Source organism: Balaenoptera acutorostrata, chromosome 6 (genome assembly GCF_949987535.1).
Source record: "Balaenoptera acutorostrata chromosome 6, mBalAcu1.1, whole genome shotgun sequence".
Taxonomy (NCBI): Eukaryota; Metazoa; Chordata; class Mammalia; order Artiodactyla; family Balaenopteridae; genus Balaenoptera; species Balaenoptera acutorostrata.
The window spans coordinates 2,212,109-2,231,446 of NC_080069.1; the positions used below are offsets into that span (position 1 = coordinate 2,212,109).

At 49.2% G+C, this 19,338-nt stretch overlaps 1 protein-coding gene and 1 long non-coding RNA gene across 3 annotated transcripts in view; one reads left to right on the forward strand and one right to left on the reverse strand.

Annotated features, from left to right (window-relative positions):
- The window catches only part of PALLD (palladin, cytoskeletal associated protein), a 374,940-nt gene that overhangs the window by 344,042 nt on the left and 11,560 nt on the right, over positions 1-19,338 (forward strand). For both annotated transcript variants that reach the window (XM_057548912.1, XM_057548913.1), the window contains 5 exons: positions 2,031-2,166; positions 4,994-5,092; positions 7,013-7,234; positions 10,738-10,887; positions 19,087-19,181. In XM_057548912.1, the coding sequence (XP_057404895.1) occupies positions 2,031-2,166; positions 4,994-5,092; positions 7,013-7,234; positions 10,738-10,887; positions 19,087-19,181 (702 nt within the window). The remainder of the gene's footprint in view (positions 1-2,030; positions 2,167-4,993; positions 5,093-7,012; positions 7,235-10,737; positions 10,888-19,086; positions 19,182-19,338) is intronic.
- On the reverse strand, positions 14,873-18,994 carry LOC130708463 (uncharacterized). Its single transcript, XR_009008702.1, has 3 exons — positions 18,909-18,994; positions 16,223-16,339; positions 14,873-15,520 (listed from the first exon to the last, which is right to left on the reverse strand). It is a non-coding gene; the product is annotated as an uncharacterized LOC130708463 (long non-coding RNA).

The following is a 19,338-nucleotide window of genomic DNA, read 5'->3' on the forward strand; positions in this document are numbered from 1 at the left end:
AAACCATTATGAAGGGAAAGCATCTCAGGACTTCCCTGGCGGTCCAGTGTTTAGGACTTGGCACTCTCACTTCCAGGGCTCTGAGTTCGATCCCTGGTCGGGGAAGTAAGATCCCGCAGGCCATGCAAAAGAAGAAAAAAAAATTTGTTTAAAAGAAGGGAAAGCATCTGTTTGTCACCAGATGCTCCTTTTATTCCTGACGAGTTGCTCTTTGTTCATCAGAAGTTGTTGCCACGTTGGGGAGCAGGCCACAGCCGTCTTACAACAGATTCCTTTTATAGGATAGCACTCCGCTGCCAAAACTTTGCCTCCAAAGCTTGTAAGCCGTGTTCTTGCCGGGTGCCTCCCCTTTCCAAATGCTCCGTCTTGGTTTCTGCCCTGATCTCAGATCTTCACCCTTACTCTGTGCTCAGTTTTTAACACAGTTTCTTAGTGTTTTCTGAATTACGTTAGTAATTAGTCCAAATGAGGTACTCTCAGACAAAAAGAAAAGGTTCCGTATTAAACGAAGCGAGAGCGCGCCGTGGCCTGGACCCCTCTCCCCACGGTGCCCGGTGCCCTGTTGACCCCCGGGCTGGCTCTGGCTGCCCTCCCCGTGGTCATCCCGGCCCAGCTCCTCGTGGACCCACTTCTGTCACCCGGCAGCACTCTCCCCTCCCGCCCCCTCTGCCATCCCCACTGTAGAAGATGATTTTTGCAGGAGTAGTGACTTCAGTCTGCTCTGCGTGTGTCCCTGGCCCCCAGAGCCGAGCAGGGCCCTGACCAGTGGGTCTGCGGGGGTGTGGGCAAGCTCTTGGGGGCTCTGCTCAGCATCCTGGGGTCCTCTTCACTCCCCCCAGCCTCCCTTGGCCAGTCCCTCCATGATCCTCCGCCCTGCAGGGTGGTCTCTGTCAACTGCCCCAGAGCCCCTCCTGCAGGCCCTGGTTTTCCCCATAATCCTGTGAGACCTGTGCTTTTAGTTCCCACATTTTACACTTTACGGAGGAGGAGGTGGAGGCACGAGCCATTTGGTAACCGGCCTAGTCCTTCTGTAAAGGACAATGCTGGCCTCTTCACCCTTGTCGCTGTGATGCCTGCCTGCATCCTCACACATCCCACCCGTGACCCCGCCCACCTGCCTCCTCACACCTCCCACCCGTGACCCCGCCCGCCTGCATCCTCACATCTCCCACCTGTGACCCCGCCCACCTGCATCCTCACACCTCACACCCGTGACCCCGCCCGCCTGCATCCTCACGTCTCCCACTCGTGACCCCGCCCGCCTGCCTCCTCACACCTCGCACCCGTGACCCCGCCCGCCTGCATCCTCACACGTCCCACCTGAAAGTGTATTGTGTGCATTCTTCTCTAACTTGCTCCTTTTTAACCTTGACATCATGTCTTTGAAATTCAGCTTTGGTGATATGCATCCTTCTTTTCCACTGTTGGACGGTGTTCGTTTCTCACTCATCTTTACCCACAGCCCTGTGAGGGAGAAAGAAGTAAAATAGGCAGCACATGGCTTCAGTCCACCCAGTCAGGCCTGCACCCTGCAGCCCAACCAGACCAGGACAGAAGAGGAGGGCGGAGTGGGCAGGAGTCACGTTTGCTCAGGGCGGGCGGGGCACTGACGCTGAACAGACTGGTGGCAGAGGACCAGAGGGCTGAGATGAGGAAAGGATGCGGAAGTCTGTTCTCCCTGAAACCCTCTTGATGGTCTCGTGTGGTGGCGGGTATTGTTACACCTGTTTATGACACGTGTTGGGAAGCTTGCCCAAAGTCACACACCTAACACGGTGGAAACCCAGGTCTGGGTATAAACAGCGCCCCGTATTTGTTGCCGCTTCCCCGGCCCTGGCCCTCATCTCACCCCCCGGCGGGTGCACCCTGGGTGTACAGACTTTCTCTGGGGACCGGTTCCCGTCAGCGTCACTGGTCCCACACCCAGCGGGACAGGCGTGGCCTTCAGGGTGGGTGGTGCTGGGCCGGGGGGTGCGTGCCTGGCCCTGGCCATGACCCTGACCCTGACCGCGCTGTGTGCTTGCCCACAGGGGATTTCCCAAGAAGGCCAGCAGGACCGCCAGGATCGCCTCGGACGAGGAGATCCAGGGCTCGAAGGATGCCGTCATCCAGGACCTGGAGCGGAAGTTGCGCTTCAAGGAGGACCTGCTGAACAACGGGCAGCCGGTACAGGGCGCGGGGGTCGGTGTGGGGGGGTGCCAGGGTGGGCGGGGCTTTGCAGCTGCTCCCGAGCCCTTCCCCTCCCCCAGGCTTAAGGTCCCGAGACGCGGCCTCACCGCTGGCCTGGTACCCCGAGCCCCCACGTTCCTCTGCGTGTTGAGGCTTGGGTCGGGGAAGGGGGAGAGGGGAGAGGGCTGCTTTCTGCTGCCTCCTGTCACAGACCATTCCTGGCGGATCACAGCAGGTTGGAGGGAAGGGAGGGAGGAAGGACTTAGGCTGAGGCCCGGCGTAGGACAGTGAGGACCTGCGACCTTACAGAGAAAACGGAGCAAATCCCGCTGGAGGGGTGGGCATGGGGAGAGCCACGCCCCCCGGTGACCTGTCTCTGCCGGAAGCCGTGAATTGGAATTAAAGTTTCAGAAGCAGAATTTGGATTCCGTGCTCTGCACTGCTTCTGCACAAAAAGCATCTTTCCTTAGGAGACCATGGCTGGAGTCTAAACTGTCAGGAGATACGGATTCTGTCACCTGAAAAAGGAGGCTTGCTTCCCATCCTCGTTCTGGTCTGTCAGGGCAGGACCGCTCAACTCAAGAAGAAAATAGTAATTCTGTGTCAAGCCTGCAGAATTGTAAAGTCCACCACCAGTAGCTCTGGTAACAATGTGGGCAGAAGATGTTTCCTCCAGTGGACTTCATGTTTCCTTGCCAGTCTTTTTTGTTTGTTTTTTGGGGTTACTGACCTTTTTCTTATCACATCGGAGTACTTCAAGGGGACAGGAAAAGCAAGTCTAGTAAATGAGATTTCTCAGGGAGGGGAAAGGAGCCTTTTGTGCTTTATTATGGGGAAATTTGCCCGGCTCTTAAGTAGAAGCAGAAAAGGGCCTCTGTATAAAATCTCCCTCAGATACCTTTTTCAGGAGAGAGAGTCTCTGTACTAATTAAGTTTTCTAGGAATTGTAATTATCAAGCATTGATAGATAAAAATGTGAGCACAGACCACGTTTGATGGGAAAGATGGGGGCTAGAGGAGGGTGTTGGGTGCTGATTTTAATTATTAGGGCATCCTGATCTGAGCTCAGGAAGGTTAAAATGCTAATGAGTTCTCGTGTTGGTTAGTGATTTCGGAGAGAAGATTTTCACCAAGGGAAAATATATTCTCCCTGAAATAAGTGGTTGCACGTGTAAGTGTGCACATTCTGGAAGTTTTCCCTGGCTCTGTCAACCAGAGCCCTTGATAGATTAAAACAAATACTTATGGGAACTTTTTCAATCCAGGTAAAGGCATCTCTCCAGGTTTTTGGTTTTTTTTCCTTTTTTTTTTTTGGTTGTTTGTTTAAGTATTCCTTATGGACTAACTCTTGGTTAAAAAGTAAGACTTCTATAAGCCCTTACATTATACTATGTGTATTTATATTATATATATATCATATACCTTGCATATAAATATATTTTTTTGGTATTTGTTTAGCAGTGAATGACATTTCCAATATTTTCCATAGATTTCCACATTTGAGAGTTTAAAAAAGACAAGAAAAGTAAGGTTTCCTTTCTTAGAAAATGAGACCCTGAAACAGCTTTTTCCTGATGTTGCACATCATTCCATACTTATTTCTGGCTTCTTAGAGCTTGTCTCTCCACACGGCGTAGTAGTTGAGGAACAAAACGATGAGGTGAATTTGGTTCCTGGTGGTAGCAGGTGCATCTGGTGAAGGCCTGGGTGTCAAATGATGCTTCTGCTTGAAAGGAACAGGGTGGCATCCCTCCGGTCCTCCCTGTGATGCTGGTGTAGTCCTCCCTGCAGACGTTAGGAAGGCTTTTAAGAGAGCAGGTATTTAAAACTCTCTCTGTAAACTGAATTCATGATTTTTTAACACACGTGAGAAAATCAAACAACAACTTACTGGACGAGACCTTCCATGCGGCAGACACTGTCTCTACCTCTTCTCATCCTCGGCCCCTTCTTTACGCAAGTTTGGAAGCTTATCTGAAATAACTTATGCAGGTTTTTGGGGGTTTTTTTTCTTGGATTCTGCCTTACTAGTTACTCTCTATCTTGAATCAAATGCTTGTTTTTAAAATGCCCCCGATGGGCCGATGGTCATATTAGAGCCAGCACTCAAGAGCGGCCATCCGCCCAGCAGACAGAACACGAACGTGGACATTTTTCTCTTGTGTTTGGCCCAAAGTGCCGGTCGGTCGATGCAGAAGCCTCACCGCCCTCTTTGCAGACAGTCTCCCCAAGTAGGCTCGTGAGTCGTGGGTATCAGCTCAGCAGGCATCTTTCACGGCCCCGCTGCTAAGTCCGCGTGTGTAGTCATCCTTTGTGGGTTATTGCATGTGCTTGTGTTCACCTCGGATTCCCAGCCTCTGGGGAGTGCTGTCAAAGCAGAGAGGACCGTCACTGCCCGCTGGCCTGAGACCCTCATCAGGCTCCGAGCTGACCAGGCTGTTCTGAAGCCTGTGGATGGCTATGAAAATAGCATTTCCTGTAAAAAGAACGTTTTGCTGTTTAAGTATCTTTTTTCTCTCTGTTTATCATTAGGGGTAAATATATGACACGTACTTTTAGGTGACTTCTGCCCTGTTGCCCAGTCTGTGCTCTGTCAGTTGGTGGCTCTCAGGATGGGTCACCCCACCTCCCAACCCAGGGTCAGGACCAGAAGGGCAGGTGAGAGCAGCTGAACAAGGGGAGGAGAGGACTCCTGTACGTACAGGCGTCCGAAGGCGGAGAGGGAGCAGTTACAGAGAACGGCCAACGCGTTTGCTTTTTAAACTTTTTCTTAAGGTGTGGTAGCATCGTGATTTTTCTGACTTATGTGACTTGCTTTGTCTAGAGGTTGACGTACGAGGAAAGGATGGCTCGGCGGCTGCTGGGTGCCGACAGCGCGACCGTCTTCAACGTCCAGGAGCCTGAAGAGGAGGCAACCAACCAGGTACCCATTCCTCCTGCTCCCCGGGGAAGCAGATTACCCTGTCCCCTCTCCCCGCCCTCCTTACGGACAGGCTTGGGGTCAGCTCTGTGGAGAGCAGAGGGTGGGTCAGAGGAAAGAACGTTGTCATCAAATCAGCCTCCCAGCCAGCGTTTATTGAGCACGTACTATGCTGAGTGAGTGCTGGGATTTATTTCAGTCGGTGACACCTGTTCTTTTTATTTTTTTACCGATTAGTTCCTCTCCTTTCAAGTATCTTTCTGGTTTTCCTGTCCTGGGCTGTAATGCGGAATAGGTTTGTGTGGAGGAACATGTGTTCACTGAAATCACTAGTGACTGTTTCCAATTATGTTCTTAATATCTCGTCCAGGTAAAATACCTATGTACAGAAAAGACTCTGTTTTCCTCCACATATGTAGTTATAAAGCACTGATCAGCAGAGAACCTAAAATGCTAACCGTTTGTTCCTCTGATAACACCCCAAAATAAGTCATTTCTTGGATTTGATGTAAATAAACTGTTTTATAATCTCCACTGCTTCTGTTTGGAGTCTCCAGATGTAGCTCTGAGATAAAAGAAAGCTTTTTAACACAAGTTTAAAGGATCAAGTAAACTCTTTCTCGTATCTCTTAAGAAATAGATCAGCCTTCAAAATCTGAAAGTTTCTGTGTGTTAAATATTGCTACCACCACAGTTTCACTTGAAGATAGAAATCTTGTTCGATTCTTGCTGCTTCTATTACTGGGCTTCACTTCTTTCTTTCTACCATTACAGGACCCTGGGTCTCCTCATGCTTCTGTAGGGAGTCCTCTGGATGGTCAAAAGGTCACGCTTTCACCTTTCTTTTCTTCCCAGTCTTTCCCTGTATCTGTTTCTTCTATTCTTCCTCGTTTACCTGTGTATCTATAGTTAACTGCCATACGTTAATTATAAACACTCTGACCAGTGTCTATTTTCATTTAATATCAGATGGACAGAATTACTGCAGTGTCATTTGTCGTGTCATTTATTTACAAACTTGAATTTGATTCTGTCCTTTGTGGATACTCTGAATTTTAAATTGTGAAAAGTTTCTCATTTGTTCAACCTTTCTAGGGGGGAAAAGAGCTAGTTCTTAAACTGACTGATTTGATACTATTTAGACAAAACAACTTGTGTATTTTTTGCAGTTTTATTTATACTGTTGAATTTCTTCCTTCAAGGCAACAGACTGTTTTTTAAAGGTTGAGTACCTTAAGGGAAAAACCTCGTTAAAACAATCTTTCGTTTCATACTAAATAGAGAATATCTCATAATGGGCTGCCTTGTCTTTACTGTACTTTGTCACGGGGACTTTGCTTTGCTCCTGTTCTTTTAACCAAACGTTTGACTGGCCCGTCAGTCCTCGGGTGGAGGATGGTCGCTCAGAGCGGCAGAGCTGAGGGAGAGCCCGAGGCTGCGTGGCGAGGTTGTTAGGAGGGGGATTGTGGGGCCATTTCTCCATCACTCGTCCGCTCAGAGGCCGAGTGATCCGGCAGCTGCTCGCCGCCCGTGCGGCTGCCCTCCCGAGGAAGTGCCCCGCCCGACAGAGGAGTCAGTGTGCCGTCGTGTTTACTTTTTATGAATGATTCAGGAATGACTGTTGCTTTTTTCTTTCTTCTCCCCACCCCAAGAGGAGAGAGAAGGAAATTCATCTTCGTAGCTGGTTTGGTTTTGTTTTGGATGATAGGACTTGAGGACAGTTTGAAATATCATACATACTTCCTTCCAGATGTTCTCTGTTTTGTATGGAATGGAGTTGGGCACAGGCTCCTTTTTTAGCTCTGTGGTAGAAACATCACTGTCTTCCGGGCGCCTCACTGGAGAGGGGATAAGACGTGGGGCTCGGGGGGCTTCGCACCACGTGGACCGAGGCCGGTGACGTGTCCCTTCTCTCTGGTTTAGGAGTACAGAGTCTCCAGCTGCGAGCAGAGGCTCATCAGTGAGATCGAGTACAGGCTGGAAAGGTCCCCCGTGGAGGAGTCCGGGGAAGAGGTTCCCTGTGGGGACACGTCTGTGGAGAGTGGAGTGGCCCCATTCTTCGAGATGAAGCTGAAGCATTTCAAGATCTTTGAGGGGATGCCCGTGACCTTCACATGCAGAGTGACCGGGAATCCAAAGCCGAAGGTGAGCTGCAACAGGGCTGCGTAAGAGTTACGCTCCCTGAGGATGAGTTTGCTTCCAGCATGCCACATGCCATGACAGCGTTAGGAGGCAGAGGTGCAGACTGAGCTTCTCAGCACCCGTGATGTGAAACGCTTGAGTTCAGGGCTGTCCTCAGGAGGCCCTGGAAACCAGCGAGGGTAGAAGAATGGAACAGGACAGGACAGAATAGAATAGTAGAATAACGGACACGGAGCTTTTCATAACCCACATCGTTTACTCATATGATGTTACCATTGTTACACCCAAATTGCAGACGGCTAGGCTGAGCTCAGGGAGGTCAATGAACTTCCCCAAGGTCAGAAAGCTGTGAGTGGCCAGGCTTGAACTTGAATCCACCCCTGCTCTGTACCAGACAGAGGAATAAAGCTACCACAGATGATGGAAACGTCAGATCTTTAGTCTACAAAACCAAGGCCTCCTGTGTTTACAGAGGCGGCGGGAGCAGGAATACTGTGAGAAAGGGTCCTCCGAGAAGCTTCTGGTATGAGGATGAGGCTGGCCTGGCCGGAGCCCTGTTCCTGCAAGCACGTGGGGATGCCGGAAGGAGGGAGGGTGGCCCTCTCTTTAAGAAGAGACCAGAATCACTGCTCACTGGCCCCGCAAAGTGGCAAACAGGACTCCACTTTTCCCTAGAACTTGAGAGAAGAGAATAAGAGAGGCACCCATGAGAAACTGAAACTCCAGATTCCCACTCTCACAGGATACAGAGCCCAAAGCTGAGAAATTAATATGACATTTAGTCCAGGATGATTATAATCCTAAGGTTTCTGGCAGAAGCAAGTAAAAATTGCCCCATAGAAGACTTCCACGCTGGGGCCTGTCAGACGTCTACAGGGCAGGAGGGGGAAGAAGTGAGTTCACAAGAAAAACTCACAGACCGTGTGAGCAAACAGTCCACAGCAAAAGAAACGGGAGAACAGAAGCCAAGGTGCTACACAGGATCGAGCCGTCTTGAGGGGACTCCTCTGAAATTGCTGTTTAAAGTGATGGAAACAATTCTAAAAGGAATAGACACTTTAGTGAAAGAACAGGACCAGAGACCAGGCACATGTAGAATAAGCATACAAAAATGAAAACTATACCCCCCCTGAAATTAACATTTTAACAGGGGCTGGTGTAAAAGAGCCGGAATGAGAGAATGCGTGAGGCGGGAGAAGGGGCAGGGCCGTGACCACGCCTGAAACTCTGAGGAGCTCGTGCTCTGTGTCCCCGTCCGTTGCTCTGTTTTCACAATAAGGAGAGTGTTACCGCCATACTCTCCCCTAACGCCGAATCCCAGCCCCACAGTCAGAAAAAGACAGACCAAAACAATTCGCTTTAAATTTTCAGAGCCTTCGCCACCTCCTGATGAGACTTCACAAATCAACTGTTGTTAGAGAACACTTCTGTATTATCTTGACATAAGTGGATCATTGGTGTGTGTTCACAAACATGATATCAAATGCATGTATTAAAAATAAACATGCAGCTTATGAGTGGAACTCATAATTATATCATGAACTTCCAAAATAGTCACAAAAAGAAGCCCACGTTCTTTTTAAACCTTACTCGAGGCAAGATTACTGATCGGGTTCTAAGATCACTGAATCCTGTTCTTAAAGAACATTATGTTCGCTCAAGAGGCGGGCTTTTGTTTTAACGTGACTGTTTTGTTTTCCTACAACCTTGAATGTTTCACAGCCGTTAAGAGGTTGATTTTCCAGAACTTTTTCCTGTTAGATGTTCTTTTGTTTTCCTGGCTGCCATTCTTTTTCTTCCCTCCCTGGTTTATTGAAACCTGTTTCTCCTGCACATGTTCTAGAAATTATATTAGGATTGTTGGAGTATGGAATACTCATCGTGTTTAAAAATATACATTTTTTTAGCTTATGGTTTTTTCTTTAATTTTTTTATTCTGCCCTTGACATGCTTGTTCCATTGAGATATGAAAAGATGGAAGAGAATTTCTAGTTCACCGTGTTTTCATGTCTTGTACCCTTCCTGCCCTGTCTCTCAGCAGTCTTGGTAAAGTTTTGGAACTGTCTCTTAATCTCATTTGAAAGTTGTATTCCAAGTACAGTAGAGGTGAAAAATATGATTAAAGGAGAGAAATAATTCTAAAGAACTGGCATAGCGGCAAGAATGCAAAAGGGAGAAATTATGTACTAATCACAGCTTCTTTGTTCCATCGGAAATAATCCAACCACTAAGAGCATGATAATTATGAAGTATCACGCCTTATGTAACTTAACTTTTAGAACTGAAAGTTATTAGTCTATTTGATGGTGAACTTTTAGATTCTGGAGATTAATAATACAGTTCCTATAAATGTGGAACTAATTGAAAACTAAGGGTACGAAAAGCTACACCGGTCAGATCTGATTGTTCTTGCACTTACTTCCTGCCATCTCTTTTTAGCCTTTTCCTATCTTTGACATGGAAGTTGTAAGAAAGATTTTTCAGATTCAGAGGCTTTGACAGGGAGTGGAATTGGAAGGCCAGCTGTGGTCTCAACTGACATGTTGAGTTACATGCAGGAAGAATTTCATTTTAAAACTGCAGGCTCTGAACTAAGTTTCTTCTGTTGGGAATCAGTTAGGAATGCTTTTGGTTGCAAGGAACAAAAGTGACCACCAAGAACCTGCTACGGCTTGAAAAGGGCGGATGTATTTCCCTCCCGGTGGCAAGTGTGGAGGGGCCAGTGCTGCATCCCGGCCGTGTCAGGGCTGCCGGCTCTGTGGCCCGTCTTCAGCGGTGCAGTTCATGATCGAGTCAGAAATAATAAACAAACCACGAGAGACCCACGGACCCAGGATCTTGCTTAAAGGTGAGGGAGGGAAGGAGGACCTGCAGAAGAGCTTGTTTGACCATTTAGAATTTTTTTATTTAGTCAAGATTTTTACTTGATTTTTCACATTTAATTTTCTATCACCCCAAGTTAAAATATTATTTGAAAGTTATTATACATTTCAATACTACTGTGTTTTCTTTAACGTAGTGGAGCTGACAAACTGTGACCTTCCGTCCTGTGCCCCTCGGCTGGGAGTTAAAGTGATAGGGTTCCCCCACCACCCCCCCCTCCTCACACCCTGTTCTGTTTGACATGATTCCGAGGAATGACTAGGGTTTAGGTTCTGGTTTTGTTGTCTACAGTAACCTTTTTACAAGTAACACATTTTCATTCGGGACACTTGAAAATAGAAGCAAAAAGAAAACTGGGATGCCAGCTCAGAAATCATCACCGTCCTCCGTATAAATAGTGGATGAATGTAAATGCCTGCTTATATACGTCTTATTAAAAATAAAAACAGGCTATGTAATTTCTAAAACTGAAATAGAATTCAACTTGCTTGCCACCTACCCTTTTCACTCAGAAGTCAAGGTCCTGCCCCGACGTCCTGCCTCGCGCTGTAACTCGGGAGCTCAGGGCGGCCCGTGCCCCTCTGCTCACAGGGCCTCACCTTCATCTCTGCCTTCCCCCTCAGACCTACTGGTTTAAAGATGGGAAGCAGATCTCTCCCAAGAACGATCACTACAGCATCCGGAGCGACCCTGACGGGACCTGCTCTCTGCATACCGCGGCCTCCACCCTGGACGATGACGGGAATTACACGATCATGGCTTCGAACCTTCAGGTGGGGATGCGCGGTGGCCTCGGGCCGGTGCTCAGGGTGCTGGGGTTTCCCGGGCTAACGGGGGAGTCATGCCTCTTTGACTTGAAACTGTTTTCCCAATTCTCCAGGATTTCCCAATTCTCCTGGTTTCCCAGGATAGGAACATACTTTCTTAATATTTATCTGTTCCGTGAAATGTTTGTCTATATGAATAATTCCGGTGCAGATGTGCATTCTTTCCATAAATATTATTGAGAGCCAGATATGTACACCTGTCATGTGGGTAATGGGGCTGCAGTGCTTCAGGGGACGAGGTCCCAAGACAGAAGATAAGCCAGTAAACAAATGCATAAACCACGTGATTTCAGGTAGGGTTACGTTCTCAGGAGAAAGGAGAGTGAGGGGTATGGATAAGCTGTGGTAGAAAAACTCAGAAAATAAAATATTTAGAAGAAATACATGCACACCTAATTCAGTGGAATTTAAGTAATGTGTAAGTGTGGACAAATTACAATTTCGATAGAACATACATATAGCATTCAGGATTTTTGTTTGTTTACATCCAGATGTTTTGTAGTTGCCCTTAAATATAGGGTCAAAAAATCGGTTGACTACTTAGAATTTAACAGACAGCTACTGGGTACCATGTTCCCAATTCAAGCCTGCACATTCTTTTTTATTGAATATCTTGTATATTTTAGGTGCTATACTGGGTGCACAGAAATGTGTAAGAAGTGATTTTGTGCCTTACAAGCTCAACATCTGACTGGGTATTTTATGAAGTCTGCAGAAATCATGTAAATAACACACTTTTTTTTTAAATTTTTATTTTATATTAGACTATAGTTGATTTACAATGTTGTTAGTTTCAGTTGTACAGCAAAGTGATTCAGTTACACATATATATATTCTTTTTTAAATTCTTTTCCCATTTTGGTAAAAAACACTCTTTTTTAAAAAAGAAAGCTAAAGTTAACAGTTTCATTATATAACTGATGAAGATTGCCCAGAAGTTATCTTTTTAAAAAAATCTCTGATCTATTTATATCATTCCCTATTTCATTATTTCTTTTGAAGGAAATATTAAGTGTTTGTTAGAAAATGATACAAATAATTTTAGCAAAGCTTACAGACTTCTGAAAGTTTGTACAGTGTTATCCTGTCCTGAGGTTACATTGTCATGTAAAGATACATTTCTGCAATGACAGTAAGAGTGAAACTGAAATTGCCCACAAATCAGGCTGTGATCCAGGACAGCCGACTCTCCACTGACAAGAAACAGTTTCCAAGTTAATGCGCCTTCTTGAGGTTCTAACTTTTCAATCAGTGAACACATGACCATCCCTTTGAAAAATAGTCAAAATCACAATCTTTACTAATAAGTTCCATTTTAACGCTTATTTGCGTTCATGTTGTTCGTATCTGAGGGAACGAAAGTGGAACTTTCTCCTTTTTTAAATTATATTTTTAGTATGTTTCCTTGACTACTTTTTTTTTTTAAATTGCATCTTTATTGCACTTTGTAGATATTGTGTATTTTACACATTGAAGTTTTGTGGCAACCCCGTGTTGAGTAAGTCTATCACTGCTGTTTTTCTAATAGCATTTGCTCACTTTACATGTCTGTGTTACCTTTGGTAATTCTTGTTATATTTCACACTTTTTCATTATTATTACATTTGTTATGGTGGTCTGTGATCTTTGATCTTTGATGTTACTACGACAACTCTATTAACCAATTTTGATTTTCAGTTTTCTGCCTCTTAAAAAAGTAGTGGAGTGCTCAGCAAAATGCAGAATTTTTCTTCTCTCTGGGTCCTTTACTTCTCTAGTGCCCTAGGAAGGCTAGGGTGGCTTATGGAGCTGGAATTCACTGTGTTCCTTATGTACTCACCATTCCTGGGGTCCCGCTGTCCACTTCAAGGTGTTTTTCCTAGTGAATGTTTTGAACTGTTGTTACTGGAGTGAGCAGTGTTATAGAACAAGAGAAGGTAAATGTCAGACTGCAGTTTTGAGTCTGCTTCTAGTCTTCTTCGGGTGACGTATCGTTCCACGTGGGAAAGTTCCAACGGGAAGGACCAGGCAAGTGGCAGCGGGCAGGCCGCTGGGCTCCAGGGTGGCGGTCTCTGCGTGTTTACTAAAACCCCTGACCAGCCAGGGGAAGGAGGGCTGAAGATGCCCGTGTCAACATGGAAAAGGAGGAGGGGCAAAGTCAGAAGACGGAAGTGACAGGACGAAGACCAGGAGTGGAGACAGTGGGGACAGTTCGGAAGAGCCGGGGGTAAGAGTGAGCCCCCTGCACCGGGCAGGTCTGAGTTGGGTCCTGGCCGCGTGGCCTTTAGCAGGTCCTGAACCTCTGCGCCCGCTTCCTCGTCCGTGAAGTGAGAAAAATAACACGAATCTAAACGATGCCTGTAAAGCGCTCGGTTACCTGGCACGTGACGTGCTTCGTCAGTGCAGGTCACTGCCGCTGCTGAAGCTCGAGGACGCTGGTCCCCCTCTCGGAGCAGCACGCGGAGCTGGCAGGAGCCGTGGAGCCCGGCGTGTCCCTCGCTCAGCGCCACGAGTCCCGAAGTCAGTGCGGGCGGGACTCTCCCCAGCACGGTACCGGCGCAGGGTCTCCCGGCCTCCGCCCTGGGAGAGGCGTGCCCGGCGGGGCCGCTCGGTGGCGGCTGCACGGCCGGGGCCCTGGGAGGAGGGCTCGGCTGCAGGCCCCACGTGCACAGCTGGGCTGGCGGGGAGCCGCCCTCGTGCCGGGGCCGTGCGCTCCGCTGCCGCCCCAGAGCCCTGGCCGCGCCCCCCGGGGCCCGCCCTGGCCCGGTCTTGGCCCTTCACCTTGCGGGGACGGACGAGACAGAGAGCTGGGGCGCGGCCGTCTCCCGCAGGTCACCGGACGCCCAGCTCTCCTGGCAGGCTCTCCCGCCCTGGCTGTGAGTCAGGCAAACAGCGGCGAGGCTGGCCCGCGCCCCAGCGCCCTCGCGGCCCCGGTGGCAGAGCAGGTCCCGACGCCAGAATCCCGCCGGCTCGCGAGGTCGGGCCCACGAGGATCCTCGCGAACGGGCGCCTTCTCGTGACTAAGCGGCTCCTCTCCCACCGGAATGACCGAAAGGCGAAGGCAGGCGCCCGAGGCGAGGCTCCCGAGGGGACTCCGAGGACGTGCCCCGCGTGGGCGCCGGCCCGCCGCCTGACACGGCTGTGACTTCCGGTGTTCGTGGCGCTCGGCAGTGGCCGCTCCGGGCTTCTGGGTGAGGCGCCCGCTGATGGCCGCGCAGGGCTGACGCTTCCTCTCCGGCCGGCCCTTCAGTAGCAGGTGTGTCCGCAGCTGCCGGATGTGGGTTCTGTGAGGCACCACCGAGAAACTGGCGTGGACGTGCTGCCCACTTAGGAGAACACGGCGGCGTCCCGGGCCTGACGAGCAGCGCGCCGTCCGCGGGCTGGCCCTTGCCGCTGTGCGCACGTGGCGACAGGCACGCTTCACGCCGTAGCCTCCGCTTCGGAAGCAGCGGCTACGGTGTAGTAAAGGACTTCGCCCTTCTGTAGTTTGTGAATTACAACACGGTTTAAAAGAAGCGTGATGTAAATAGGCACTGAAAAAAATTCCAAAAGTAAAAGCTGAGTTTTTCAAGATACGTTAGTCCCAGAAGCATAACGTGGGGTCCGCTGACCTGGGCTCCCTGCTTCCTTGACGCCCTTTGGTACCTTCATTTTTTTGCACGTTATGGAATGATTTGGGTTTAGGAGGGAGACAACTCCATCTCTTTTCTGGTACACCGTGGCCTCCACGATGCGAAGTGACCGAGGGGAAGAGGCAAAGGCTGATGGAAAGATGAGTTCGGTAATGAAACACAGACGGCCGAGCTCTCCAGAGCAGCGGAAGATAATCCCCGAGAGCAGCCAACAGAAAGGGTGAGAAGCAAGGAAAGAGGACAATGCGGTCAGCAGATTATTTTATAGAATGATTTTCCACCTGGGTCAGCCTTCAGGGAGTAAGAAACACGTCAGACGTTGTTGATGGCGTGCAGCCTCCACCTGGGGTGGAACGCAGCTCCGGGCGGGCGCTGGCCGCGGAGCGTCCTCAGCCCGGCAGCTCCCGGGAGACAGTCGCACAGTTGAGTGGGACCCTGGGGGACTGTGCCGCGTTACGGCAGGCGGGTGCCGAACCGAGGACCGCCGGCTCCACTTATGGCCGACTCTAACCCCATCTTGAAGACACGGCGGAATCGAAACACAGATGTTTGACTTTGTTTTGCTGCGTTGCTAGGTTCCCCCGTCCTGCTCTCCGGTTTGGAATGGCTGTCGTGCACCGTTTGCTGCGTCCTCCAGTTGCATTGTGTGTGCAAGCGGCAGGCTTTCCCGAGACCTGTGGGCCGCAAGTTAGATTTCACAAACCGGGAAATGCAGATGTTCTGTCCATAGCACATACATCACTGGCCTTGCAGGAGGCCTCAGATACGCGTTACAAGCTGGATGGTTAACAGAGAACCACCTTAAGGATTCAAACGCGTGACTCGCGCTGTAGCTCTGAACACTGAGGCCTAGTCTGGAATGGAAAAGCAGCGAGCAGCGGGGTCAGAGGCTGGCTGGTTGTGTTTCAACGTTACAAGGTTTTCTGGCACCTTCCAAGCTTCCCTTCAAACGTTCACTTCCGTTACTCCTCCACGTGTTAATGACAAAGCAGAAAGAAACGAGACAGTTAAAAGCGAACAGACGGCGTTTATGTGCCCTGAGCCTGGAATGGCGGCGGTTTTCCTAGGTTAACTGGCACATTTGTAGGATTAAAATCACTGAACGCTCATTTTGGATGATCTTCCTCAGAAAACATTCAGACTTAAAAATCTGAACTTTCTAGCGTGCACATTGGAGGCATCTTTTCAAAAATGCTTCCCTGAGTTCTGGACTGAAAGTGTCAAAATTATACCACTCGCTACTTTGGTTGCTTTCTAAGTAGTCCTGTTCTCTTGTTATCAGTAATATATTTCGCCAATATCAGTATATTATCAAACTCACAGTTCTGCCTCCTGAATTCCAGGCCCTTTCCCCTTTCTGTTCCGAAGTGGAGGATGGTGTGGGAATAACAAGGTGATAAATGACAACATATGCCGTTTTCTTAAGTTTGGGAAGTTAAGGAAGATTCTGGGGCAGTATTTGTAGGGTTCTAAGCAATCGCAGTAAAAATCTTGAAAGCGTGGTAGAAACGTGCACTCTTTACAGAGCAGCATGCCAACCTGTTCTCACCGTGTGTGTGGGAGCGGGGAAAGGAGACGAAGTGTATCCCAGGCACAGACAGTGCTTAGGGTTGGGCAGGACCCCTTTCCTCCTGGGCCTGGGACGCAGCCGTCGGACACCTGGGATGTACCTGTGTGCGTGGCGCCCTGCAGGCACCAGCGTGAGGTGGAAAGGTTGGTCTGCTCGCCACACGGTCTCCCTCCTACGCCTGGAGTACTTGGGCTTTTCCTCTGGAGTAAACTGCGTCCTAATACCAAAAGAGAGAGAGAGGAAAGATGAGAGAAAGGAAAAGGAAAGAAGGAAGGGAGGGTGGGTGGAAGGAGGGAAGGAAGGAAACTCCATTCATATGAAAAAAATGGTGAACAAAACAGCTCCTATCCACCTGGTGGTTATTATGGTTACGTCTGTATCCAGTGCTGTAAAAATGTAACGTTTTGAGCGTTGAGGATGTGTCAGACACACCACCAAGTACTTGACCCCCGTTAACTCGCTGAGTCACCGTAAGAGCCCCTCCCTGCAGGATGACCAGCAGGGCCCTGTTCCACAGATGAGGACCCTCACCTCGGAGTATGTCGCCTGCCTCGTCTTTCCACTGTAAGGGACAGAGCTGGTTACAAACCCAGGGCAAAGGAGCCAAGGGCAGGCGTCTGGGGCTCATCCCAGCACTGAGAGCCCTGAGGGGCCGGGGGGCACTGGTTAAAAGAGGCCTCTGAAGGAACCGAACAAGGTAAGAGCGTACCGCGAGCAACATACGTCTGCTTGGAAAATTTCACTGGAGTCAGCCAAGCTGCTGGGCCCCTAAAAATCACCTTAATGTGCACACCTGATGTCACAGACCCAGAGAAACACAGTACCAGCAGCGGTGGCAGAGTTAGCGGTGACGATGACATCAAGTGCGTTCACTATTGACAGGATCATCATGGATTATATCATTTAATCTTCGCAGCACCCTTGTGAGGTACAGCGCCCCAGCCTTTACAGAAGAAGAAGTGTAGGCTTGAACAAATTTAGGATTTGCCCAAAGCTTTAGGAAAAAAGTCAAAACTCAAATCCAGGTTAGAGGATTTTTTTTTTTTTAGCACCATTATCTGCTTCCCCAAATTCAAGGTTAAAGGTTGAATTTAACTTTTGTCTTTATCTAACCACATAAATCATTAGTTAATATTAACTGTCTTGGTGGATCCTCTGGGTTTTATACCACAAGGAAGAATCCACCCAAATTACGTAACTCTATTTTAATCTCTCCAAATTAAAATTATTTGCTGAAGCAGCAAAGCAGATAGTAAGGAAACCATATCATCAGTACAATGGAAGCTATTTGTGTGAAACAAAACATGCAATTCCTTGTCCTCAAGCTCCAAAAAGAATCATGGGTCTTGTATGTCCCGGCCGTGATGATACATCAGTTGTGTAATTTATAACGGGCTCTTCTAAGCAAGTTATATCTAGACTTTCTGTAGCAAGTACAGACCGGGAGGGGTTCGATGGAATTGATGTACAGATTTCAAGCTACTTTAGGGAATCCCAAGTGTTTGTAAGATCAGCATGAGAGAATTCATATCGTGTGGCCTGAACTTCAGATACAGTTGATCTAAGTTGGAAATAACTCCCCTCATAAAGTTACACCTCATTATACTTGGAAATTTCCAGGAAAGGCAGCGTTTGTGGCCTCAGTGGAGGAAGGTGTGTGTCCCGCGGTACAAGACTGCTTGAGTTTGTGTGTTTACAACAGCGCCTGGGCCCTTCCTAACCCTCCCGTCTGCACCGGTACTGTGTCTTTGCCTTCCCTGGTGACTATGGCCTGAAGAGGCCCAGGCTTTGGGGAGACCCCGAGGGCCCCTCCCTGCATCCTGCTGTGGGGTCCCCCTCCGTGTCCCCGCCAGCATCCTCTCGAGGGGGGGCTCAGAAGGCGGTTCAGAACCCACAGAGCCCCTCTGCTCTGGTCACCTGTCTGGCCAGTTGCAATGACAGTGGGGGTCAGGGGTCAACTCTCTTTTGACTCTAAGCACGCCCTTCAGCCTGGAGCTGTGGAACTCACCAAGGGTAAGTGTGCAACATCGGTCTGCTTCCCATGTTCCCACCCTGCGTACTCCCTCTCGGCCACCGTCAGGGTTTAGCTGTCCTTCCACTCGTCCTCCGGGGCCCTGAGAGGAGCGAGCGGAGGAGAAGACCATCTGCTTTGCTGCTCTGCTGGACGTAGGGAGAGATGAGTCTAAACCAGAAGGCAAAGTGACAGGGCCTGTCACCCAGCCCCTCTTAAGTATGGCTGTGTGTCCCGAGACAGCACTTACCGGATTTCCAGTTGACAATTTGAGAGAGAAGACAGCACGTGTAGCCATATGTTATCATAACTTTATATGGGGTATAATCTATAAAACTATTGACTCACTATGTTTTACACCTGAAACTAATATAATATTAAGTGAACTGTACTTCAGAGAAGATCAGGTGTGTTCAGGGTGGGGTGGCTATAGACTTTATACTTCAAATAAAAAATATTTTTAAAAGATTTAAAATACAGCTTTTCATTAGATAGGCCCGTATCATGTGACCCTCATGGGTTCAGGCATTAACTGCTCTGGTTCTTAAATCTCAGATACTCTCATTTTGTGGGGACAAGGTGTCCCACAGCCATTATGCTCCTTGTCGCCCCGGGCACGCTTGTTACGTAAAGCTTATTTTTTCATGCCGGCAGCTCTTTCAATGTGTGGTTTTGGGAAGGGATACCACTAACATTTAATGAATATGTAACTAAAAAGAAAACTGAAATGATCTGGTTTGATTTCAGAGTTAGCTTCCAGCAGTAGGTATCTGACCTTGAAAGTGGCATCATCACGAGACGTCCCGGGGGGCGTGTTTCAGAGACAGGCTGGGGTCGCGCTGGTGCGGCACGGCGGTCTGCTGGGAAGAGCATCCTGTGGAGACCAGGGCGGTGGTGACGGTGGCGGTGCGGGGGCGCCGGCCGCTAACCGTCGGTCCCCTCTGTCCCCGCAGGGCCGCGTCAGCTGCACGGGACGGCTGATGGTGCAGGCCGTGAACCAGAGAGGCCGCAGCCCCCGCTCGCCCGCCGGCCAGCCTCACGGCAGAAGGTATCGCACGCGTCCCTTCCCGCGCGCTGCTGCTCTTTCACTGTCGCTATACCCCAGCGCCGCCAGCATCGCGGGGACAGGGTGGGGACACGGCCGGAAGCGGGTGTGCCTCCTCTGTAGCTGGGGGTGGGGAGGCGGACGTACCGGCTGGGCCCGG